This window comes from Diceros bicornis, chromosome 33, assembly GCF_020826845.1.
Source record: "Diceros bicornis minor isolate mBicDic1 chromosome 33, mDicBic1.mat.cur, whole genome shotgun sequence".
NCBI classification, from domain to species: Eukaryota; Metazoa; Chordata; class Mammalia; order Perissodactyla; family Rhinocerotidae; genus Diceros; species Diceros bicornis.
In genome coordinates, this window is record NC_080772.1 from 4,752,993 (window position 1) to 4,780,335 (window position 27,343).

At 37.5% G+C, this 27,343-nt stretch overlaps 1 protein-coding gene across 1 annotated transcript in view; it reads left to right on the forward strand.

Annotated features, from left to right (window-relative positions):
- The window catches only part of SNTG1 (syntrophin gamma 1), a 388,392-nt gene that overhangs the window by 198,028 nt on the left and 163,021 nt on the right, over window positions 1-27,343 (forward strand). Inside the window, exon 11 of the mRNA XM_058528686.1 lies at window positions 2,151-2,280. Within this exon, the coding sequence (XP_058384669.1) occupies window positions 2,151-2,280 (130 nt within the window). The remainder of the gene's footprint in view (window positions 1-2,150; window positions 2,281-27,343) is intronic.

Here is a 27,343-nt window from a genome sequence, read left to right on the forward strand (position 1 = left end):
AACAATAAGTCCCTGTGGAGACATTCTCACTAAATACTTCCAAATATTGCAATCAAAATGACATATTAATGGATTATTCATTGGAAAATTATTCATAGAGCTCCAATGATATGTGAAAGTGTTTGGATCCCACCAGTTACTCCATAAATACTTGTTAAATCTGTAAAGTTTATTATTCTCATTTTCCTTTAAGGGAAAGTGAGGCACAGCTAAGTGGCCTAATTTGCCTAATACTGTCATTTATTCAATAGTCTATAGAGGCAGACATATGACCCAGACCATCACCCGTCAGTCTTTTTAGTAAGAGGTCATAGGTAAGCAAAAAAACTGCTCAACTACTTCACTAACATTCATGAAAGGGTTTCCATCAAGTCAACCTGAAAAGTTGAAACAGAATGTAAAAAGTAATATATATTAACATGTACCCTTGGTTTATAAAAAATTAGTCCCTCAGAATTAGTCTGTCTAGGAACTATGTAACATAAATCTGATTACAGATATGCAAATTTGATCTACTGTATTAACTTGAATCAGCAAAATATTAAGCTGCTATGATTCATTTAAAGCAGAGAGAAAAATATGTTCAAGACATGTTTTAATTTATGGTACATGAAGCAATGGTTATGATAATCAGAGAGTGGAAAGAAATGTATGTCACTAACCTCAAGTTAGTTCTCATTTTTTGTGAATGGTTGAGCTTCTGTCTGGATATTTTAAATGTCTCACTCACTACGAAATACCAAAATTAAAGCTAAGAAAGTCATGTAAAGTTATAATATTCTTTTCATGCTATGCATATTTTTTCTTGTCACAAATTCAAAGGAACATCATTTCAAAGAAATAGACAACAATTGTACTTCCTAAAGGCTTTTCATGTATTTCTCAGACAAAACAAAAAAGTATATTGAAAACTTCCCTGTTATCAGATGAAAGAGCTTGGGCAAGGATATGAGTGCAAATTTCTCTTAAAATATTAATATTTAGATGAAGAGTCCCTTACAATCGAAAGGCTTTACCATGGACTAGTTTTATGGGAAGGGAGTGTGCCACAGGCCATATGCTCTGTGGGGGGTCCTTTGTTTGGGGAAGTGAAATCATGTCTAATATCCACAAATACCTAGTTACAGAACTCAGAAGAGACAGGAAAGGCATTTATTTGGATAGAAATACATGATTTTTTACAATTTACATAGCCTTTGCTACTGAGCTATGGAATTTTTCTACTGTTTCATGGTTCGCTGAGATTTAAATATAGTTTGTGTATCTACTAAAGTGTATTGTGTTGCACAACAGAGTAATTCTCAAGCGTGAGGCGTTTAGCTAGTTTCCATTGATTTTGGGATTTTTATCTATTCCTGTCCATTAAGCTTATATCTAAATATATAAGAACTTGATACAGAAAAAAATACGTCATTAAAACTGTAAGGAGCTGCTTTAAATTCAATAGCACTTTGATAAACAATAGCACTTTGGTAAACAATTTAATTTTCTCTAACAACAAGTCAACAAAAGACAATAGGGTTATTTAGACTGGCCATTGCATTCTAAAGACAAGTTTGGATGTTATTGAAATGCACAACATTCCTATGAACTTAGAGGGTGAAAATTTAGACCTGAAGAGAAGCTCTGAAACTCTTGTCCCAAGCCATCTTTGAGAAGGTGAATAACTGAGATTGAAAGTGGTTTAACAACTGACAAAATGCTGCAACTCATAACATCAAGTGATTTTTTAAATGATGTTTAATATTTGTGTGGTTTTTTGTGATCTCTCCTTTGTAAATCAGAAAATGCTTTGAAAAATGTCCAGAGGAGATGACAATAGCCAAAATAATAGATAAACTTCTATGTATAATTTTACAGTAAACAGGGAAAAGAATCTTTCTAAAATGTTTTAGATATTCTTCTAAAGCCTCCCTAAATTTATCTGAAATTCAAGATGCTTTCTAGTAATTCAAAATTGTATGTTGTCTGAGTTCATCTTTAGTGTTCCATTTAAAAACAGAGATATTTGTAAAGAAAAGTAGGCAAATGTGAATTTGAAGCTGTATTCTCATTGTTTGAAAGAAGAGTTTTTCAACAGATACTATTTCAAGTTAAAAATAAATTAATGAGATGACGTTTTGATCTGATTTGTTCTGACATGTCCGCAGGCAGAATGCTTTTCAAGTCATTGCTGTGGATGGGGTCTGCAGTGGGATTATTCAGTGCCTCTCTGCTGAAGACTGTATTGACTGGCTACAAGCAATAGCAACTAATATTTCAAACCTCACAAAGCACAATGTAAGTAGTGATTCAAGGAATACCTGGCCATAGAGTCTCTCAGTCTTGGTAAATTTCTTCAGTATATATATACGTAACTTTGCATCAACTGCTTGGTGTTTATCTAAGAACATCCACCATGAAAGCTATTCTAGAATACTTATTAAAGAAAATCACTTTATCCTGAGTGTTTTAGCCCAATTTATCAGTTCAAGAATGCTTTCAAATGTAGGTTTCCATTCACAAACATCCTAAACATATACATTAATTAAATAAGTGAAAATATATATTTAACATGTAACCACTAAATATGTATGTATAAAAGCATTCTGGACTAAAACAGTACTGAGTTCAAGAGAGCATTATCAGTTTTCCCTTAGTGATTTTAGAATTGCAGCTAGACATGTCTGAAGGGGTGGGCGGGGAGGGTGAAAGGAGTTAGCACAGAGATTGAAGGCCTTACCTGGGACTACGCTGGTACAGGAACAGTCAGAAGATATCATTGTGGGGTCCAGTAACTCCAACATTAGAGCTATGTCTCTATTGTTAGTAACGGCGTCTCTACTTTTTCTCCTTCTACTCAACCTTTTCTCCTTTCCCCTCCTGTCTCTTTATTATCACTATCCTCTCATTATCACTATTCTTTCATTATCACTATTCTTTAATAAGCTAATCAACCCTTTCTCCCCATTACTTCCAGGGAAAGTGTAGTCTAACAAAATATGCAAAACCGTAAACCTCCTTCATTGAGTATTGATATAGATAATTAAAGATTATTTGACCTAACTAAAGATTATTCTGTTTAAAAAAATGCTAGATATCATCCATGCCTTTGTCTTAATATTCTCCTCTGTCTACAACTGTTGCCTGCCATGTTGGAGTATTTGAGAAGTCCTGAGGAAAATTCGGAGGTCTAATGTACAAATGGTCAAGCAGAAATACGTAACTCTTTCATTGACTCGTGAACATGTAAAACTGTCCTCACATAAATAACCCTCCAGACCCAAATATTTTTGCACAGATTTTGCTTTGAAATCTAAGAAAGAGTATGGCAAATATTTTTCTCTTAAAAATAGTAGGACTGTCAGCCATTAAAGACAACAGTACTGTCATAAATAGTAGTGCAGAAATCTCCTACGTGGATGTCAAAGGGATTATCTGGGAGTGGAATCGATAGGCATGGGATATGTACATGTTCACTTTTTCCCAGAAATGCCAAATGTTTTCCAAATGGCCGTGCAATTTACCCCCTTCCTCTCAGTGACTGACAGGACTCTTTCTCCAGACCTCCTCAACACTTGGTATCATCCTGTCTTTTTAATTTGGGGTTATATGGTATGTGTGAAATTGTGTCTCATTGTGGTGTTAATAAATGCAGGTGGATTTTTTTCTTGGTTCTTGAATAGGTACAACTACAACAAGCCTTACCCAGGAACATCACTCAAGAAGGAGGCCTGGCCTGGGCATGTCTGGCTTGGGCAAGAGTGACCCCCCTAACACTCAATCTTTGCTAATCTGGTAATCTGGTAGTATCATCATATTAGAATTACAAGAGATGACAAGAGATTTCAGATTGACAAAAAAAAATGCAGTGCTTTTCTAAGGATCATTCCTCTCCTTCTCATTAACTCTTGATTATCACCTTGTGACAGAAAACCAAAGAGAGAGAGAACGTGGCTAAGCCACACCTGGATTCCTGACATACAGAAAATATGAGATAGTAAATGTTTTAAGTCACTAAGTGTTGGAGTTATGTTATACAGCAATAGGGAACAAACTTGGTAGCTTAAAACAACATAAATTTATCCTCTCACAGTTCTGGAAACCAAAAGTCCAAAATCAAGGTCTCATCGGGGCTGTGTTTCCTCTGGAGGCTCTGGGGGAGAATCCTTCCTTTCCTCTTCCAGCTTCTGGTGGCTGTCAGCATTTCTTGGCTTCCCTGGCTCATGAGCACATCACTCCAGTCTCTGCTCCTATGTTCACATCACCTCTTTTTCTGGTGTCTCTTACATGTGAGAGGACACTTGTCAATGGATTTAGGGCCCACTCAGATAATCCAGGATGATCGCATCCCAAGATCTCTAACTTAATTACATCTGCAAAGATTCTTTTTCCAAATAAGGAAACATTTGCAAGTTCCAGGGATTTGACATAGACATCTTTTTCGGGAGTGGGGAGAAGGTGGTTTTTTGCCTACCATAAGAATTACTATGGCAGACAAGCAGCATGCTCCAAGTCAGACACTAAGTTCTGTCTTATCTTCCTTGGCAGTGTCTTTCTATCAGTCGAGTTTCTAGTCTTTATTCTGCGCTGCATGGGGTAAGCCCAGAACGTCCCTCCGTGCACACGTGGAAGTGGGAGTCCTCTTCTCCCACTTGCTTCTCCCTGGAATTTTCTCTCACTCTGGCTGCCAGGGAGTCGCTGTCCTTGATCTTTCCAGAACGTTAGTGTGTCTCTCAGAGTTTAGCCTCTGCATTGTGACATTTTCTCATGACTTGGCTCTCCTTCACGGCGAAGTAGCACAGAAAACAAGAGAGAAAGCATAATGCGGGTCCCTCCTATGAGGGGACCCATGTTCCTCGTCCCCTTGTTCTGAGCAGTGGTTTCTCTCGGGGACTCCAGGTGCTCACGCTGCCGCCACCTCCGTGGCAGCAGCTGCTTGATCGTCTGGCCTTCGGACAGAGTCAGGAACAGAAAGACAACCTGTCATGCGTGGTCTTCCCAGATCCCAGACTCACAGGGGGCCCTTCCCAGGCCTCTGCTCAGAACACGGGCTTTTCTCGCAGTTTTGCTGGTCATGATCTATGTCTTGATTTCATGTCAACTCTGGGAGATAAAGGAAGCAAAAACAAGATAAAAAGGGGAGGCGGGAAGCCACTGCAATCATAATAGTCATTATTCAACGTTAACTTCTCTCCCCAGAGTCCTTGATATTATTTTCTTTAAAGACTTTTAAGCTAGGTACCTTTTTTATTTTGTCCAGTGTATTTAGTTGTGATCAGTGGGAGAAACAGGCTGCAGGGGCCTTATTTCTTCTTGGCTAAAACTGGAATCAATAGCTACTTTTAATAGAAATAAAGGTAAGCAAAGGACAATCGAAAGATATTTGCAATATATTAAAAGAAAATGACAATCCTATCTTGACATACATTAGAAATATACTTTATGAATCACGGTAAAATTAAGTTGTTTTCAGTCAAATAAAAAGATACAGAAAATTCAAGACGAACAGTCATTCAATAAAGGAAATATTGGGGCTGGCCCTGTGGCATAGCGGTTAAGTGCATGCGCTCTGCTGCTGGCAGCTGGGGTTCGGATCCCGGGCGTGCACCAACACACAGCTTGTCAGGCCATGCTGTGGCAGCATCCCACATAAAGTGGAGGAAGATGGGCACGGATATTAGCTCAGGGCCAGTCTTCCTCAGCAAAAAGAGGAGGATTGGCGTGGATGTTAGCTCAGGGCTGATCTTCCTGACAAAAAAAATTAAAAAATAAAGGAAATATTGAATGATATTATTTTTTATTTTATTTTTTTATTGGTCATAATAGTTTTTAACATTGTGAGATTCCAGTTGTACATTATTATTTGTCAGTCACCATATAAATGCACCCCTTCACCCCTTGTGCCCACCCCCCAACTCACTTCCCCCTGGTAACTGCCAAACTGTTCTCTCTGTCCATGTGTTAGTTTATATTCCACATGTGACAGAGGTCATACAGTGTTTGTCTTTCTCTGTCTGGCTTGTATCACTTAACATAATACCCTCCAGGTCCATCCATCTTGTTGCAAATGGGATGATTTTGTCTTTTTTTATGAATGAGTAGTATTCCATTGTATATATATACCACATCTTCTTAATCCAATCATCTGTTGATGGACACTTGGGTGGCTTCTATGTCTTGGCTATAGTGAATAATGATGCAATGAACAAAGGGGTGCATAAGCCTCTTTGGATTGTTGATTTCAAGTTCTTTGGATAAATACCTGGAAGTGGGATGGCTGGATCATAAGGTATTTCTATTTTTAATTTTTTGAGGTATTTCCATACTGTTTTCCATAGTGGCTGCACCAGTTTGCATTCCCACCAGCAGTGAATGAGGGTTCCCTTTTCTCCACATCCTTCCAACATTTGTCATTTTTTGTCTTGGTGATTACAGCCATTCTCACTGGTGTAAGGTGATATCTTAGTGTAGTTTTGATTTGCATTTCCCTGAGGGTTAGTGATGTTGAACATCTTTTCATATGCCTATTGGCCATCTGTATATCTTCCTTGGAAAAATGTCTGTTCACATCCTCTGCCCATTTTTTGATTGGGTTATTTGTTTTTTTGTTGTTCAGATGTGGGAGTTCTTTATATATCATGGAGATTAACTCCTTCGCAGATAAATGGTTTGCAAATATTTTCTCCCAGCTGGTGGGTTGTCTTTTCATTTTGATCTTGGTTTTCTTTGCCTTGCAGAAGCTCTTTAGTCTGATGTCAAGTTCCACTTGTTCATTTTTTCTTTAGTTTCCCTTGTCTGAGTAGACATGGAATTTGAGAAGACCCTTTATGACCAATGATGAATAGTATACTGCCTACATTTTCTTCCAGGAGTTTTATAGTTTCAGGTCTCACCTTCATGTCTTGGATCCATTTTGAGTTAATTTTTGTGTATGGTAAAAGCAGATGGTCTACTTTCATTCTTTTGCAAGTGGCTGTCCAGTTTTCCCAGCACCATTTATTGAAGATACTTTCTTTTCTCCATTGTATGTTTTTTGCTCTTTTGTTGAAGATTAGCTGCCTGTAGATGTGAGGTTTTATTTCTGGACTTTCAATTCTGTTCCATTGATCTGTGTGTCTGTTTTTGTACCAGTACCATGCTGTTTTGATTACTATAGCTACGTAGTATATTTTGAGGTCAGAGATCGTGATGCCTCCAGCTTTGTTCTTTTCTCTAGATTGCTTTAGCTATTTGGGGTCTTTTGTTGCCCCATACGAATTTTAGGATTCTTTGTTCTATTTCTGTGAAGAATGTCATTGGGATTCTGATTGGGATTGCATTGAATCTGTAGATTGCTTTAAGTAGTATGGACATTTTAACTATGTTCATTCTTCCAATCCATGTACATGGGATATCTTTCCATTTCTTTGTGTCATCATCGATTTCTTTCAATAATGTCCTATAGTTTTCATTGTATAGGTCTTTAACGTCCTTGATTAACTTTATTTCTAGATATTTTATTCTTTTTGTTGTGATTGTAAATCGGATTATATTCTTGAGTTCTCTTTCCATTAGTTCATTGCTGGAGTATAGAAATGCAACTGATTTTTGTAAGTTGATTTTGTACCCTGCAACTTTGCTGTAATTGTTGATTATTTCTAATAATTTTCTGATGGGTTCTTTAGGGTTTTCTATAATCAAGTCATGTCATCTGCAAACAGTGAGAGTTTCACTTCTTCATTGCATATTTGGATTCCTTTTATTCCTTTTTCTTGCCTAATTGCTCTGGCCAAAACCTCCAGTACTATGTTGAATAACAGTGGCAAGAGGGGGCACCCTTGTCCTGTTCCTATTCTCAGAGGGATGGCATATTTCCCCATTGAGTATGATGTTAGCTGTGGGTTTGTCATATATGGCCTTTATGATGTTGAGGTACTTTCCTTTTATACCCATTTTGTTGAGAGTTTTTACCAAAAATGGATGTTGGATTTTGTCAAATGCTTTCTCTGTATCTATTGAGATGATCATGTGGTTTTTATTCCTCATTTTGTTAATGTGGTGTATCACATTGATTGATTTGCAGATGTTGAACCATCCCCGTGTCCCTGGTATAAATCCCACTTGATCGTGGTGTATGATCTTTCTAATGTATTGCTATATTCAGTTTGCCAATATTTTGTTGAGGATTTTTGCATCGATGTTCATCAGTGATATTGGCCTGTAATTTTCTTTTTTTGTGTTGTCCTTGTCTGGTTTTGGTATCAGGGTAATGTTGGCTTCGTAGAATGAGTTAGGGAGCTTCCCCTACTCCTCAATTTTTGGAAGAGTTTGAGAAGGATAGGTATTAGGTCTTCTTTGAATGTTTGTTAGAATTCACCAGGGAAGCCATCTGGTCCTGGACTTTTATTTTTGGGGAGGTTTTTGATTACTGTTTCAATCTCCTTACTGGTGATTGGTCTATTCAAATTCTCTACTTCTTCTTGATCCGGTTTTGGAAGGTTGTATGATTCTAAGAATTTATCCATTTCTTCCAGATTGTCTAATTGGTTGGCATATAGCTTTTCATAGTATTCTCTTATAATCTTTTGTATTTCTGAAGTGTCTGTTGTAATTTCTCCTCTTTCATTTCTGATTTTACTTATTTGTGCCTTCTCTCTTTTTTTCTTGGTGAGTCTAGCTAAAGGTTTATCAATTTTGTTGATCTTTTCAAAGAACCAGCTCTTGGTTTTATTAATTTCTTCTATTGTTTTTGGTCTCTATTTCATTTATTTCTGCTCTGATTTTTATTATTTCCCTTCTTCTACTGATTTTGGGTTTGGTTTGTTCTTCTTTTTCCAGTTCCTTTAGGTACATTGTTAGATTGTTTATTTGAGATTTTTCTTGTTTGTTGAGATAGGCCTGTATTACTGTAAACTTCCCTCTCAGAACCACTTTTGCTGTATCCCAAAATTTCTGGCATGTCGTATTTTCATTTTCATTTGTCTCCAGGTATTTTTTGATTTCTTCTTTGATTTCTTCATTGACCCAGTCGTTGTTCAGTAGCATTTTGTTTAATCTCCACGTATTTGTGGCTTTTCTGATTTTCTTCCTATAGTTGATTTCAAGTTTCATACTGTTGTGGTCAGAAAAGATGCTTGGTATTATTTCAATCTTCTTAAATTTATGGAGACTTGTTTTGTGGCCTAATAGGTGATCAATCCTGGAGAATGTTCCATGTGCATTTGAAAAGAACGTATATTCTTCGGTTTTAGGATGGAATGCTCTGTATAGATCTACTAGGTCCATCTGTTCTAGTGTATCATTTAAGGCCAATGTTTCCTTATTGATCTTCTGTTTGGATGATCAATCCGTTGGTGTAAGTGGAGTGTTAGAGTCCCCTACTATTATTGTGTTACTGTCTATTTCTTTTTTTTTTTAATTTTTTGTTTATTGCAGTAACATTGGTTTATAACATGGTAAAAATTTCAGGAGTACATCAATATACTTCTATTTCTGCATAGATTACATCATGTTCACCACCAAAATACTAATTACAACCCCTCACCACACACATGTACCAAATTATCCCTTTCACCCTCCTCCCTCCCCCCTTCCCCTCTGGTAACCACCAATCCAATCTCTGTCCCCATGTGTCTATTTCTGTTTTTATGTCTGTTAATAATTGCTTTATATATTTAGGTGCACCTACATTGGGTGCATAGATATTTACAAGTGTTATATCCTCTTGTTGGATTGTTCCCTTGATCATTATGTAATGCCCTTCTTTGTCTCTTTTTACACTTTTTGTTTTAAAGTCTATTTTGTCTGATATGAGTACTGCTACCCCAGCTTTCTTTTCATTGCCATTTGCGTGGAGTATCATTTTCCATCCCTTCATTTTCAGTTTGTGAGTGTCTTTAGGTCTGAAGTGTGTCTCTTGTATGCAGCATACATATGGGTCTTGTTTTTTTATCCAGTCAGACACCCTATGCCTTTTAATTGGAGCATTTAGTCCATTGACATTTAAAGTAGCTATTGATAAGTATGTACTTATTGCCATATTTTAACTTTTGTTTTTCTCAGTGTTTTAGTAGTCCTTCTCTGTTCCTTTCTTCTTCTATATAGAATTGATAGTCTCTTTAGTTTGACATCTGTCTGAAAGCTCTACTCTTTAACTCCCCTCCTCCCTCCTTTTATGTTTTTGGTATCATATCTAACCTCTTTTTTGTGCATTTGTATCCATTACCCTCTTATCATGGAAATAGATAATTTTTCCTATTTGTGGTCTTCTCTTTTCCCCTTAAATCAGTCCCTTTAACATTTCTTGTAGCACTGGTTTCTTGGTGACAAACTCCTTCAATTTTTGCTTGTCTGGGAAATTTTTGATCTCTCCTTCCATTCTGAATGATAACCTTGCTGGGTAGAGTATTCTTGGCTGTAAGTTTTTTCCTTTTAGCACTTTAAATATATCATGCCATTCTCTTCTAGCCTGTAAGGTTTCTGCTGAGAAGTCAGCTGATAGCCTTATGGGGTTTCCTTTGTATGTAACTTGACTTTCTCTTGCGACTTTTAGGATTCTCTCTTTATCTTTAATTCTGGACATTTTGATTATGATGTGTCTTGGTGTGGGCCTCTTTGGGTTTATCTTGTTTGGGGCTCTCTGTGATTCCTGTACCTGGATGTCTGTTTCCTTCTTTAGGTTAGGGAAGTTTTCATCTATTATTTCTTGAAATAGATTCTCTGCCCCTTTGTGTCGCTCCTCTCCTTCCGGGACACATATAACATGGATGTTAGTGTGCTTGATATTGTCCCGGAGGTCCCTTAGACTGTCCTCACTCTTTTTAATTCTTTTCTCTTTTACCTGTTCAGCTTGGGTAATTTCTTCTAGTCTTTCATCCAGCTCACAAATCCATTCTTCTGTATCCTCTTTTCTGCTTTTGAGTCCCTCTAGTGAATTTTTCATTTCCAGTATTGTATTCTTCATTTCTGATTGGTTCTTTTTTATATCTTCCATTTCTTTGTTGACATTCTCACTGAGTTCATCTATTCTTCTCCCCACATCAGTGAGCATCCTTAACACTTTTCGTTTGAACTCTCTGTCGGGTAGGTTGCTCATTTATGTTCCACTTAGTTCCTTTTCTGGGGTTTTGTCCTGTTCCCTTACTTGGAATGTATTCCTTTGCCTCCTCATTTTGACTCTTTCCCTGTGCTTGTGACTACATATTAGGTAGGTCAGCTATGTCTCCTGCTCTTGAATAGGTGATCTTATGTAAGTGATGGCTTAGAAGGCCTGCCGTGTGCTTCCCTCAGTTCTCAATGTTCCAGGAGTGACCCCTATGTGGGCTACGTGTGTTCTTCTGTTGTGGCCTGTTTGCTCTCCCTATAGGTGCCCAGGGAGGCCGAGCTATGCTCCTGGCCAGCTGTTGTAATGCTCAGCTGCTTGTAGTTGTTGTGGGTCCTTCAGTCTCTTTATCGGGTGTGGTGAGCCCCAGCACAGTTGGCTGCAAGTTCTAATACCACATTTGTGTTGCAGTATTTCTTTTAAGTGAGTAGGCCCCCAGCGTGGCAGGTTGTTAGGCTCAGGGCATTAGGCTAAAGCCTCCAGCCTTTAGATCTCTTGTCAGCTCTCTGAGGATTGCAGCTGGGTGGGGCTGGCCTCAGGCACAGGCGCACCCAATTGTTTCAGGCTTTGGAAGGTGGGGCAAACCCCCTATGTGGGTCTTTGAGAAGCACAAGTCTTCTGCAGCTGAAAAGCCCTACCGCCCACAGGTCCACAGACACAGTCCATACAGTCCTGCCCTGTGTGCGCGCCCCGACCTCGCGAAGCAGACCCAGTCTCTCCACTGCGGGAGCCCCACACACTCCATCACCGCCCCACACTCTCCACCCGCTCCTTGTGCCCACCCTGCCCAACTGAAGTTTGCTCAGTTGCCAGGCTGCAGAGAATCCAGTCACCAATCTATGCAGGCCCACAAGTTGCATGAGGGTTTGTTGTTGGGTGTGGCCAGTCACTAGGGTGGGCTGCCTGCCCTGGCTGAGCTGGATTAAATCGGTGCTCTAGCGGGTGGGGCAGACTCTGAGCTAGCAGGCCCCCGGGAGAACTCCAATGGCGTCTGTGTCAGCATGCCCACACTGGGCCACAACAATGGCCACCGCCAATGTCCCAGTCCCTGGAGAGGTCTCACCTCTCACTGAGATGCACACAGGGCCTATCAGGTGAGTCTCTTTTCACCAAAGCACTGTGCACCTTTCTTTCTGGTGATTTTAGGATGCTTTCTGAAACGGGTGAGTTTGCGCGTGGGCCCTTTAAGAGCTGGTTTTAATTTCTTTGTGAACCAGCTTTTCTAGGGGTACTCCCCAAGGTTTTAGTAGCAGGCAAAGTCAGATATTATGCCACTTGTCTCGATTGTGCTGGGTCCACAAAATGCCCACAGCAGGGGCGCTTCCCGGCTCAGGGCCCCCTCCTCCAGGGAGGGCTGCGGACCTGTGGGCTGCTCCCGGACGGCCGTGAGGCCCTACGGCTTGTAAAGGTGGCGTTTTTCCTCTCTGGAATGGATTTTCTGCCTCTTCTACCTCAATTAGGATTGTCCTTTGTTGCAGGAGTTCCTCTTATCTAGTTTTCAGTTCTGTCTCAGGGGTAATTTTTCCATGAGTAGTTGTAAATTGGCCCTGTCTGCGGGAGGAGGTGAGTTCAGAGTCTGCTTAGGCCGCCATCTTGACTTTCTCTCCTGAATGGTGTGTTTTTAAGCAAAGAAAAATAATGCTGGATACAGGCTGGACATGTGAAAAGGAATGAGTAGTAAGGAAAACGATAAGCATGTGAATGAATCTAGATGAACACCGTATAAAACAGCAATAATTTTTTCTTGAGGTATTTGGATAAATAGAATTAAAATACATCAAAAGCAATATCATATATGTCCAAAGGAAGTAAACATATTTAATGTTAAACTCTAACATGTCAAAAATAAATGTTTTGGGGGCTGGCCCAGTGGCATAGTGGTGAAGTTTGCACACTCTGCCTCTATGGCCTGGGGTTCACAGGTTCAGATCCCAGGCGCAGACTTATGCATCGCTTATCAAGCCATGCTGTGGCAAGCATCCCATGTATAAAGTAGAGGAATATGGGAACGGATGTTATCCCAGGACCAATCTTCTTCAGCAAAAAAAAGGAGAATTGGCAACAGATGTTAGTTCAGGGCTAATCTTCCTCACACACACACACACACACAAATAGATGTTTTATTTACTATAAGAAACCCTAACTTAATAGCATGTGTAACTTCCAAATTAACAAAGGAATAGTAGGAAAATAATGTTAATATAGTAAAAGAAGGCCACAAAAAGAAAAGGAAGGAAAAATAAAATAGAACAAGTTGGATAAGTATGAAGAACATAGTAGATGGTGATTTAACTCCAAAAATATTAAGTATTAACGGTAGATTTGAATGGATCAAACTGTCTAGTTATTGTCAGACTGGACAGCAACAATATCAACAACAATACCATCCATATATTTCTTACAACAGAAAGTTTAAAATGAAGATGTTAAAAGGATGAAAGTAAAAGTATAGAAAAATACAGTGCAAACAAAAATTAAAGGTGTGGGAGCTTTATTAATATCAGGCAAAGTGGAGTTTATGGCAAACATATTACTACAGATAGAGAGGGTCACTTCATAATAATACAAAGTTTAATTCACTAGGTAGAGGAAACAAATGCAAATACTGAGGTCACTTGGAATCTAAAGTGCCTACTACATGGGATTGAAAAAATAGACTGAAAAGAAAGGAAAAAAAAGTGCTGCCTCAGAGCTGGAACCACAAACTAGTTAAGGCATATTTATGAGGAAGAGGAAAGAAATGTAATGGATTGTGAAATCACAAAGCAGAAATAAGAGATTCATGCTACCTCTTCATTTTAGGCTATAGAGAGTCACTGTCACATTCTTCCACCACATGCAAGCAGAAGTCCCCCACTTAACTGTTCCCTGAGGCTGGAGTGAGTCTGGGATGCCTCCCCAACCTAAGCTGGGGTGGAGCTCACGTTATCTCTCAGCTTCTCTCACTGGGATTCCTTAGGGCCAAAATAGTTCTGCTAAGATTCTCACCATCCAATATTCATCCCACTTTTACCCTTTAAATGTTATCTGTGACACATAAAAATGGATACCTATGCATTCAATTAAAAAATTCCACTTAGGGGCTGGCCCCATGGCTGAGTGGTTAAAGTCCCCTGCGCTCCACTTCCACAGCCCGGATTCACAGGTTCAGATCCCAGGCGAGGACCTACACCACTTGTCAGCCATGCTATGGAGGCGTCCCACATACAAAGTAGAGGAGGGCTGGCACAGGTGTTAGCTCAGGGCAAACCTTCCTCACACACACACACAAAAATTCCATTTAGGACTTCTGACCTACAGAACTGCAAGATAATGAATTTGTGTTTTCTTTTAAGCCACTAAGTTTGTGGTAATTTATTATTGCAATATTAGAACATGAATACTGCATCTATTTATCTTCAAATAAACCCATTGCATTTTTTTCACTTAATCAAAATCTCATGGTTTAATCTGAAAATCATATCTTTACTCTTATCACATTTAGCTTTTTCAGAATAACCAGAAAATGTACTTGCATATATCAAAAAACCACCTATTACTTATATTATCGTAGTCCAAGTATAAAGCAGCCTATAACATCTTTTGAGTCCCCAGATCCTTTGAAAATAACTAACTTGTAATAATATTACAAGAAAAATTACCACAATTGTTGAGTTAAAGCACATTGAACAAGGTCTGTCTTTGGAGTTGGGAAGAGTGTTCCTCTCAGTGCCTTGGCGAGCATGGCTAGAAGCCTGTAAACACCACAGAAAAGGAGGTGGGAGAAAGGACCTGAAGAGCAGGAGAAGCGCTGCAGGTGCCTGAAGAGCCAGTGTGACTCACCAGATCTTTGGAAGGTCAGAACTGAGAGAGACGGCGACTGAAGTCAAGGAGACCACCGTGAAGACGTGACGTGGGAGTGCTGGCTGACTCGGGCTAACAGCAGCCGCATGGGACCTCAGCAAGGAGACGGTGCATCCCGCCTGATGTGGTTGTGATCAAACGGGCAGTAGCAGGATCCTTGTCCTGTATTTTCAGTACTCAGCCCAGTCCATGCTGAATAAACATGAAGTGAACGAATGACTCAATCAATCAATCAGTAGCTGTTTGAAGGAAAGATTACTGAGAAAATGAAAAAAAAAGGGGGAAGGGGAAATTTTTTGAGCTGTAGTAAGCACTGCAGTAAGAGCTTCTCACTGAATTATTACAAATCATTAGATACTAATCATTAACTTCTTACGACCTTGGGAGCATCACCCAGCTTTGGAGTGGCTGTGGAGAGGAGGCTCCGATGGCACTGTCCACCATAGACGATTCCTGTGGATGGCCTGTCATCCGGATGCAGTTCCTTTGTTCCTCAGAAATCTCTGCCCTCCTAATGAGATGACTGATAAACAAGTGTGTTTTTGAAATAAACCTCCTTCAGATAACTCACTGAGTGACTTTCTAAGAGCCTGGAGTAGAAAAATACAGTGTACCAGAGGGTTAGGAATAAAAGGACTGTAATGCATATATCTGATTGCAAATCAAGGCACATGCATTTGAACACACGTATACTGTAAAACAACTATACTTCTCTTAAGAACGTTTTTACCTGCGTTTTTCTAAAAGCTTCTCATTAGAAGGGACCATGGAGGTCATCTAGCCCCATCTCCCACCCAGTTAAGAAATATCTCCTGCCAAGACCCCTTCAGACAACTCGCTGCTAGAAATCTTTCAATGACACGAAAGCCATTGCTTCACAATGCAGGAGCCGAATCTTTGACAACTCAGTATTGGGAAAGGCTTTCTTGTACTGAAGAAAACTCTCTCTCGTAAATTTCTTCCATTTGTACTTGTTCTGCTTTGGGAAAAGACACACAATAATTTAGCTGCTTCTTTTACCTGGCAATTCCTCAAATATATAAAGGCAAGTATTATAGGCCAGAGTCTGTTTTTTTTTCAGTAAAATGATCACTGGTTCCTTCCTGCTCCTTGCTGGCATATCATCCCAGACTTTTCCAACCTGGTCACTGCCTCTGATGCAGAAGCTCCTTAGAATAAGCAGAGTATTAATTATATATTTAAGCTTTTATTACTGACATTACCACAAACTCAAGTATCTCAAAGATTCATTATCTTGACAATTGTTTACTGATTTTTTAGTATCCATTTATAATCATATACAGATCTTCCTCCACTATGATGTGGTTACATCCTGATAACCCATTGTAAGTTGAAAATTTCCTAAGTCGAAAATGCATTTAATACACTTAACCTATTAAACATCATAGCTTAGCCTCGCCTGCCTTAAATGTGCTCAGAACACTCACATTAGCCTACAGTTGGGCAAGATCATCTAACACAAAGCCTATTTTATAATAAAGTGTTGAATACCTCATTTAATTTATTGAACAGTTACTGAAAGTGAAAACCAGAGTGGTCGTGTGGGTACAGAATGGTTGTAAGTGTATCGATCGTTTACCCTCGTGATCACACGGCAGAACGGGAGCTGCCGCTGCCCAGCATCACACGGCAGTATCACGTGGCATATCATTGGCCCTGGGAAAGAGCAGAATTCAAAATTCAAAGAATGGTTTCTACTGAATACAGATCGTTTTCACACCATTGCAAAGTCGAAAAAGGGTTAAGTCAAACCATCGTACGTCAGGGACCATCTGTATTGAAAACTCTCAATGACATCTCATTTTATTATGATGATTAATCAAGGTTCATGTTTTCTCATTAATATTATATAGTGTGTTAGCAGTAGTGAAAAAAATTCCAAGTCTAAGTATGTAATTTATATCCGAACACACTTATGAGTCAGAAAATCTTGCTTTTGTATTGATTGTACTGATTACAAAATACCCAAAGTGATGCAAGCAACCCATACTATACCATTTAGGCAATAGCTCAGTTCCTTAGTTTCTTAACTTTTGAAAGATTGAGTTATCACCGTTCTCGCCTTCTTTACAATGAGATTCAAATAAGATGTTTCTGCAACTGCTAAATACCATAGCCTCTCAAGTATTTTTAAAGAGTGTATTATATTAGACATTAATATAAGGCTAATATTTTGCCTCACATTTTTGAAAAGAATGCCATACAATGGAAATTCAAGTAAAATGGTGTGGATATTAGTAAATTAATAAAAATATGAAAGCACCAAAGATATGTTTTCTTTCTTAATGTTATTTCTTAATGTACATAGTGACTTTCTTCCAGACTACAGAATGGAAGTATAATTTTATAATGGACACACCTAAAGAGCATAACTTTAGCCAAGTGATCAAAGTTGACCTCAACACTTACAGTCATGTTGATAGTATGTACCCTTGATATGATGTAGTAAAAATGACACTTTACCTCTGTGGTCTTCCTCCCACAAATCCACAACCTTTGTTGTGTCATGAAAGAAAGCATCAAAAATATCCCATTGATGAAGATGCTAGAAAATACCTGACCAATACTCCTCAAAACCAATGTCATAAAAAACAAAGAAAGTCTGAGAAACTGTCACAGCCAAGAGAACCTAAGGAAACATGGTGACTAAATATAATATGGTCTCTTGGATGAGCTTCTGGAACAGAAAAAGGATACTATATAAAAACTAAGGAAATATGAGTATAGTATGGACTTTAGTTAATTATAATCTATTGATATTAGTTCATTAATTATAACAAATGTTCCCTAGTAATGAAACATACGATGCTTAATATGGGAAACCGGTGTGTGGTATATGGGAATTGCTGTCTTTGGAATTTTTCTGTAAATACATAACTGTTTCAAAATAAAAAGTTCATTTAAAACTATGCATAAGTGTATGTGTATATATAATGTAAATATATGTATATTTATATTTATGTTATATATATTTACATTAATACCAGCTATTGACATATTTTTGAGATATTGTCACCTTCTTGATTTATTCATCCATTTACTCATTCACTAAATATTTTTGAGGGCCTACAGTGTCAATTTGCTAGGGATTGGGACTGTAATGAGGAGCAAAAATGGATAGCCTCTGCCCTTATGGAGCAAATAGTCTAGTAAGAAAGGGAAACATTATTTAAATAAGCACACAAGTAAATGTGAAATTACAACTTTCATAGATAACATGAAGAATTGTTATGAGAGGTTGGGTTGGTATCTACTCAGGGATGTAAGAACAGTTTCCTAAAGTTGATATATGAACAATGAAGAGCATTAAAATAGGTGGATTGGTAGGGGAAGACACTTTATGCAGAAGTAATAGTATATATCTATACAAGAGAAAAAATTAATAGTACTTCATCACAGCAATGAATCTCATTTAATATGGAAATTGTCACTGGTTGTGGGTAAAATGAAAATGTTTAGATAAAAATAAGAGAGTTTTTCATAAATCTCAATTTACTTTTTAAGACCTGATTATTAATTTGAGGTATATTCTTCTTATATCTGTCGTGTTAAATGTCCATTCTCTTATGAAATAATAATTATCACAGATAGGTTTTGTTTTATTTGGTTTGTGTTTAATAAAATAAGAGAATTTTACCCTATGCCATTACACCAAACTATTGAATGTTTTAATGCTCCAGAAAAATATATTTCTCCAAATGGTTGAACTAGAGCCTTGCCAAATAGGTAACAGAAAAGACTAAGATCTGTATGACCAAGTTTGGAAGTTATATAAGAAACCATGAGTAAAAGGTATTTGTATGTGCTCGACCTGAGACTAGGAGGAAGTACAACTTCAAACACTCTGTTGTTTGATTAGTCAAAGGGAATTGATACTGATGCTTTTGCAGATGCGTTTTTGCATTGAGGAAAATGCATGGGCTTTGGTGTCATTAGACTTGGTAGCAAGTCCTAGCTACTCTATCTGTGAGTTATGGGACTTGGGCTTCATATTCCTCTTCATAATCAGGCACTAAGTTAACTTCACTAAGTCAGCTTGTGAGGGTAAAATGAGGAAAGTACTTTAAGGATCCTGGCCCTTAAATGATGATGAAACATTTGCAGTTTTTCTTCTCTCCAGTTGCATTCTAAATTAAACGATTTAATCCATAAGCCATCAGTAAATGGCAATATCGATTAGTTTATTGTATGTGAGGTTGCACATCTTTGTTTTGTGGAACAGTCATTTCAGATTCTGAAAGATAGTTATTTGGGTAACAGAATGTTGATAAAACTGGATATAATGAGTTAAAATAAATGTCTAGTAGTGACTACATTACTAAGCAACTATGATTTTTGGCAAGCCAAAGATCTACACCTCAGTACCTTCATCGTTAAAAGAGACCCAGGAAGCAGATAAAATGCAAAGCTCTCTTTCAGCTAGCACTTCATGAATCCAACCTTTCCAGTCACTCTTTACTACTACATCCCTGAAATAAATCCTGACAGATGAAGAGAGAGAATTTGATACGTTTCTACTAGGGTACCTACTAACATAAAGGAATCTCCTCTTCTATTCTAAATTCCTTCATTTACGTCCTATGCATGCATTTCCTTTATTGGAATGAAATGTGTTACTTGAAGTGTATTACGTGTGTGTGTGTGTGTGTGTGTGTGTGTGTGTGTGTGTGTGTATACACACACACATGATATGCTTCCATCCTTAAAGGATCATTGAAAATCAGTGTGATCTTAAATAAGAATGTATGATGGCATATGTGAGGATCTCAAAACATGTAATTCATATTTTATTATGCGAAAGAGAATAGACAATCTTCTACAAATGTTTGCATCAATTAAGAATGCTTTCAAGGACAAATAAGAGAAATGCTAAGTATCAATGGAGTAAATAGTTGCGTTTTGTCCCCAGCTGACAAGACCCTGCATGGTGGCATTTACTGGCTTTGTTTCAGTGGTTCAAGGACACCACCAAGAACTCATCTTCTCTCTCTACACATTATTGCCCACCACTACCATTAGAGTATTGGCTTTTACCTTATGTTCACCACCTCATGATCACACAAGGGCTACAACAGTTACAAATATCACTTCAGTGTTCAGAACAGGAAAGAAAGGGAAGAAGGATGGGTAGCACCAGGTGCACTGCCTTGTATGAATCTAAGAGAAAACTTCCCAGAAACCCCTTAGTGGACTAATGCTCACTTCTCATTCTCCTCAACTCGGTCCCCTGACAATTCCAGTGGGGCAGTCAAGGTGGCTAGTCTCTACCTTATCTAGAGTTTATAATGGAATATGACTGAGAAGAGATTGTGAATAGCTTTTGAGACATATAACCAACAACATCTACCACATTATTTAATACTAAAAATGTATTAATTCTTAAGAAATGCATAGATTACCAATACCCTCTTATTTTTGTGAGATGATCACAGTCCTTCAGGATTCTCTCTTACACACACACATGCAAATTTAATCAGTCATTTGAGTTTACTCAGCAGGTATTTCACCCATCTTCCTATTATTTTACACATTTCACTGCAGAAGTGAAAAAAAATCATTTGCAAGTCATATATTTAATCCATAGAGATCTGCAATATTAGATGGCAAATACTTGCCAGTTGAAAAAATATTTTTTCCATGAAAATGTTGGTTGCGAAAAGCTAAGGGAAAAACTTCTATTATGTTTGCCACATTGATAAAGCTCGATGAAGCTCGTAGGTGAAGTGAAAGTTATGACAAAATGAAGCCCAGCAGAAAGGAGGTTTACCGAAGATGAACTCAGACTGTGATCAGCGTTGCAGAGTGTGGTTCTGACAGGCATGGGTGTCACTTAAGTAGATGTTGTCTTCCTTTTCATAGCTGCTGACATTTCTGAGTCCTTAGATGTGCTTTTTAGTGCTAGCGTGTTATTGTTTTCTGCATTGTTTTTCCTCATACATCAAAACGTGAACATCAGACATGCAGGGTGTCAACTAACAACGAGTTAAAGAGAGTGAAACCAAACAACTGGAGAGTCAATAATTTAAATCAGAATAAAAGCAAGGGCAAGTTTGGGCATTATGTTGCATGCATATTTTGACAATCATATTTATGCTTTTTATACGATTAGAGTTTATTTTGGCATGTTTTGTCAGGAGCAATTTCAATAAAATAACTAACCTACTTTGCCTCTTCCAAAACTACCTGCCAAGAGTTCAATAAAGTTTATAAATAATTTTTGATATTGGAAAATATTAGCTGATTTTTTTTGCACAACCCCAAACACCTGCTCTCATGTGAACCGAATAATGCAATCCTACTACAGTGAGGCAGTTTTACTGCCACAGTTTACATGCCACCCTCGATCCAACCGGCCTCAGCCACTCTGACCCCATTCCCTCTCCCCGTCAGGCCTCGCGCTTTCCCTTTCTTCCTGGTCAGAGCATCCCCAGTTCGTAATGTTCCAGCAGTCTCAAAGCTACAGGAACTGCACAGAGGACCTCACCCTAACACCCCCACCTCCTCTGCCACCCCCAGTGCCTAGGGCTGGACCTCAGCATGGTCTTCATCATGCCCACAGTGGCAGATGCTGATGCCACTGGGCCCACCAGCTGCTCCCAGCCTAATGGTAACTCAGTAGGAATGGAGAATAACTAACCCTATGGGACGTAATCGTCCAATGAAGGACAACAGGCAAAAAGAAGCTAGCTAACAAATTACTTGCCCTTCCTCAATAGATGAACTATTTAGAAATGCAGTGATTACATAAGGCTCTGTAGGTGTATCACAGTTCACTGACCAACCAACAGTGTTTTCTTGAGAAGTTGTATCCAGCTTGGTGACTCAGGCAACTCAGCACCTTATATTTGCTTTCTGCTGTCCTGCCTCGCTGCCTGCTACCTTTTATTCTCGCTTCCTTGGGATTGAACATCCTCCCTCAAAAAAGGTTTAACATGTATGACTTTTCCTCAGGCTCTATTTCTAGGGAAGCAAGACTACGGAATTGCCTTTTCCCTCTAACCATTCATTACAGTGTCCTGGGCCTTGTGTAAGGGATACCTTCTCACTAGTAGCAGATGTTGTCTGGAAGAGAAGGTGTAAATGAGGTGTGCTAAGGAGGCAAATGAAGGGCCATAAAGAAATTATGCAAGAAATCATTTCGAGTTTGCAGTTGCCCAATTGAATATATCCTAGAACACCCCTCATTCTAAAACAGAGCTTAAAAGCTAAGGACACTTGCCTAGGGAGCAGAGGTGGCTGCAAACAGCTCCGGAGGATCTAGTCTGAATCCTTATGTATAAACAGTGCATTTTCTTCCTTAGGAATCCTGACTAATAATTTAGCAATGGTGAAGCCTGTTTTCTCCACCTAGAACTTATACTGACAGATTAAAAATGTTTCCTCATTTCCTGAAACCCGCGGTGACTGCACTGTGCCGGCGCACCCACCGTGGCAGCCAGTTTCCCTCCTTTTCACTTCTTCCCTAGCGTCTCTATTACCTGTTGTAACACGCATCCCAAAGAGTTAGAATTATTGTTGCTTGTTTGTTTTACAGATGATTCTTTGTTTGTTATACCAGATGATTCTTGAGGATAGGAATCCTGTGCCCTTGGCATTCACTGCATGTCTGACATAAAGTCATTTCTGAAGTTTAGTGAATTCTCAAAAGAATGAATGAATCAGCTCTGAACAGATAGACGTTTGTAAATGGCTGCAACCAACTTTCAGCCATCAGGCTTCTAACTCACAATAAGATGTGTCGGTGTGTTATATATTATAATTGATATATATCATGCATATGCTAAACTTAAAGATGATGACAGGTAAAATTGAAAAATTCTTGTACTGGAAAAAAATTTAAAAGGCTCATTTAGATATAGCAGCTAATCATCCTGAGGTCTTGATGTACTGTTAATGAATACGTTTTTGAAAGCAACATGGTATGCTTTAAAAATTTTATCCATAGGCATGGGGAATAACCCAGGTACCAAAGGCATAGAATCCATATCCTGGAAAAAACGGATGAAAATTATGAGCTGAAATGTGGGCCCTTGAGGCAAAAATCATTTTTGATTCTTCTCTGTTCATGGTTAAGGCAGAGTTTATCAGCAGCTGCAGGATGAGTGTACTGCCAGGATGTGCCCACACACTGATATCACTAGTCATCAGCTGGATGTCTCTCCATAGAATAAGGATCTCCCTAGGTCCTTGCACATCTGTTAGATAATATTGGGCACAAATCTCTAAGAGAGTTGGAGGATTGTTTCTTGCTTCCATAAGAGTGATTTGCTTGGTAATATCTTCAAACCGATTTTCATGGAAAAATATACCTTGTTAGCAGGATCCTGCAGCATCCATTGTGGGAGCATACCACTCCAGTCATCCAAACTGACTAGTATATGAGGTTGAAAAAGCAAAAGATTAATAGAATTAGGATAAAAATTTTAAAATGTAAGATCTTTACTAAACTTCAAATATTTAATTGGAAAAAACCCTATTTATAAAGACATTTAAAGTAGGAGGAGAGAAATTTTTAAAAAGAATATTTGAAATTCCTATTGTATTTCTCTTTTTGTCCAAAGAGATAGTCAAAAGAGGATATTACTGCTTTACTTCTGGATGCAATTGATGATGCTAAAATTGAACATGCAAAATGAAGGGATTTTTAAAAATTAGAGTGATACTTAAAACAAATGGACACTCCTATTACTCCAAATTTTATTTTTAAGAAATTAATTCCAAAAAACTGTTTATTAGATCCAGTTATGTAATTATGTAATTATTCTTATCTCAATTTAGCAGATCTACAATAATTAAGTTCCCTTTAAGGGGTTTCCATCATTAACATTCAATGAAATGTTTTCAAAGAAAAACAGGGACACATATTTATTGTTTCCCTCAGTGTTTAGCCAAAGTGAATATTATTTCTTAAAATACAGTTCATAATATTTAAGTAGATGTTTACTTTTGATGCTAGGTAAATTGTAAAGCAGTAGAATTATCATTATCTTTTCAGTTCTTAAGTGTTAGAAATATCATCTGAAAAACATTTGTAATATTAACATTCAATGACTTTATATTTGTCCCTCATTTTTTAAGCAGTCTCAAATTTAAAATTCAGAGTTTTAATGAAAAGTCTCTATTATCAAAGCTACTGAATGTAAATTAAGCTTGTAATAATATAGGCATATATTCTTGCACATAATAGAGTTTTCAACTACTTGTTTCTTTAAGTTTTTAAGAAAAAAAATCACTAATGTAACAGAATAAAATAAGAAGGCAGAATAAATGGTTAAAATATTTGATAAAATAGGATGCATCCTTTTTCTAATATTATTTAACATCTATAAAATGTGGATGATATGCAGCAAGTACTATTTTCAATAATAAATTGTAAAATTTTGAAAATAACTTTCTTTTCTATTCTATTTCATTCAAAATGTGAAGATTCTCCTCATGTTGGGTTTTTAATTGTTCTTTCCCTTAAGAAAATTATTCAAAATCCTCTTTCTGCAAGATTACGTCTATATTACTTGAATTTTTTAACTCTTGGGCATATTGTTTTCAAAAAAATCAAACACAAAACCTCATTTGCCATTTGGAGTAATAGAGTTGGAAAAAATGTTTTTTAAAATACATGCTTTCACAATATTTTTTATTTTATGTATTTACTAAAGTGCAGAAGAGTATAAAATCAAAATTTATTGCAATAATGATATATTTATTGGTAATGTTTTTATTCATGTATTATGTATCCATTAAAATATGTGGATTTTTGTTCACATATATAAAATAAAATTACCATCTTCTTGTGTAGACGGTATTATCCTTTGTTCAGTGAATATTTAATCATGAGCATTTTCCCATGACAGTACTTATGTTCTGAGATTACCTACTTTTAATGAACTAATAGGTATTTTGCTACTTGATTATATCAAATGAATGGATTACTATTTGACATATGAATAATTTAAAATATATCATGAGTATAATATGTGCTGTGGATTTTTTGACATATTAATTAGTGAAAACATTGTTGATTATATCTTAATATAAGTATCTAAAAAGAATCAAAGAATATGAGCATTCTTTAGTCTCATAAACCAAGATTGATGTCTTAATCCAGTCAACTGAATCAAGGCTGGAATAAATTTTTGTAAGGCCCTGTTTACTTCTATTTTTTTCCTGCCCCAAAGATAATAGCCCTCCAGGCCTTTGAGCTGAGAGCACTGTAATTCCTGGGAGCTCTTCTCTCCAGAGGACTGAATTCTCTGTGCTTGCCTGTCAACATAGCAAGATTTCTAAAACTCTTGTCTGTTTTTTCATAGGTTTTCTGATTTTTTTAGCCTTTTGCTGTGCTCAGGCTCAGAATTCAGCAGGTATCTTGAGGTGAAAGTCAATGTTGTGTTTGAAGCCCCACAAATCACAAATGTTGCCAATATTATCCTACGAGAAAAGTAATGCTTTGCCTCTTTGTTCATCGTTGTCTGTCTGGGCATACCATGCTTCTTAGTCTTTTTGCCGTGACTGTCTACTGAGTACAGAAGGCCAGCTCACCTCTTGGTGCTTCTCATCTCTCTGTAATCTTAGCCATGCTCACCCTTGTTACAGCAGGGGCTCTCAGATGCCTTTAAACAAAATGGTTTTAGTTAAGTGTATCTTTCCATTCCAATTGCCATCAGTAGGAAGGTAGATGTGCCTCATGCTGTCCCATCTCATTTAGGTGCCTAATAATTTTGTTTTATTTCTTAAATCCGTGTTCATTAAACGTGGACTGCATTGGAGTTATTGCATGATACATTGTTTTTAAAGTAATTAACCAATGTTCCAGTGTTGTTCTCTATTTAAACGTAAAATACAATCTTTGTCATCAACTCAGAAATATACATTTTAGATTCAATCATTAATTTTCTTTTAAAAGTCATTGGCATGTTTAGTTTTGCAGTGGTAAAACTCTGTTTTAATTATTGTAATTCCACAGTACATCTGAATAGCCCCCTGAGATTAATCATAAATACCCTTGGGTGTGTTTGACAATTTATTCTCGACAGACCCCTAAGGGCTAAAAGTAGTTGCACTGGAATAACATCATCAAATATTTTAATTTGGAAGAAATTTGACATTCAAGAATGGATCTATATATTTCATATTAGGTTAATTGTTATGAATTGTATTCTTATTAGTGGGATTAAAATACATTTTATTCTATTTCTGTATCTCCTCTTTTTTTAAACTTAGGAAGACTATTGATTTGGATGTACATATTTGGCATTCAAACACTTTGAAATCTCCCAGTCATTTTTAATCTAATTGTCTTGGGTATTTATGATAAAGTAGATTATCTTCCCTTAAGGACACATGTATCCTGCTCTTTGTAATAGTCATCCTTTTAAATTCTATTTTCCAGGATGTTATTTTGGCTATAATTTTTAATGTTATTGTTAAATAATAATGGTAAGAGAGAGTCGTATTCTTTTGTTAAATGGACTTCATACATTTGATTTTTAAGCATGATATTTGTTAACTTGGAATAAATACTGATTCTATATGATGTAAAAAGAGCATTATTTTCTTATTTTAATTATATTTCCTTTACCATTACTTTTTATAAAGATTAGGATTATATTTTTGAAAAAGGTTTTGCATATATATTTATAAGATTAAATTATTTTTGTTCTTCATATGGCCATCCCATAGATGTGTTTCCATAAACCATCTCTGACTCACAAATATATTTTTGTGTTTAGTCTTCACTGTCTTTGAAAATTAAAGTAAATGTCAAAATTTACATATCGAGATTAGTGATAAAAATTAAATTTCCAGAATTTTTGCTAAAATTAGAACACTGTAATATTTTGGCAGAGCAAGAGTCTGTCAGGTCTTAGTACCAACTACTCCCATTAGTCCAAAATATATATTAATTTAGTGATTTTCACTATTTTTGCATTTCTGTTAATTTTACTCAGATGGAAATCATTTTTTTATGTCATAGAACAACATTTAATGGCATGAAAAATATTTACAATATTTGTTACATAGAAAAAGTCAGATTGTAAGTCAGAAATCATTGAAAAAGTGGAAGAAAGGAGTTCTTTCAATAAATTGCAAGGTTCTGAGATTATACTAAGAGGGAGGATTAAACCAGATCCTAGCTAAGAAGAATTAGGATAGCTAAGCCAGTTACAGGTTGCAGCTGAGAACCGGAGCCTCGTGGCAGGCCTGGTCCCGGCGCCGCGGAGCGCCAGCGGCTGCGGAAGGAGCGGCTGACGTCAATCTGATTGGGCGCTGGGATTCTCAAGGGGTTTGAGGAGGAGGAGCGGCGCACCGTGTGCCTTCAACGCAGCGACCTGTGATTGACGGTACTCGTTAGGCAGGGTGGGCACCGCGCTCGGGTCAGGGAAGGTGAGCGGGAAAACGCGCAGCCTCTGTAATTAAGGG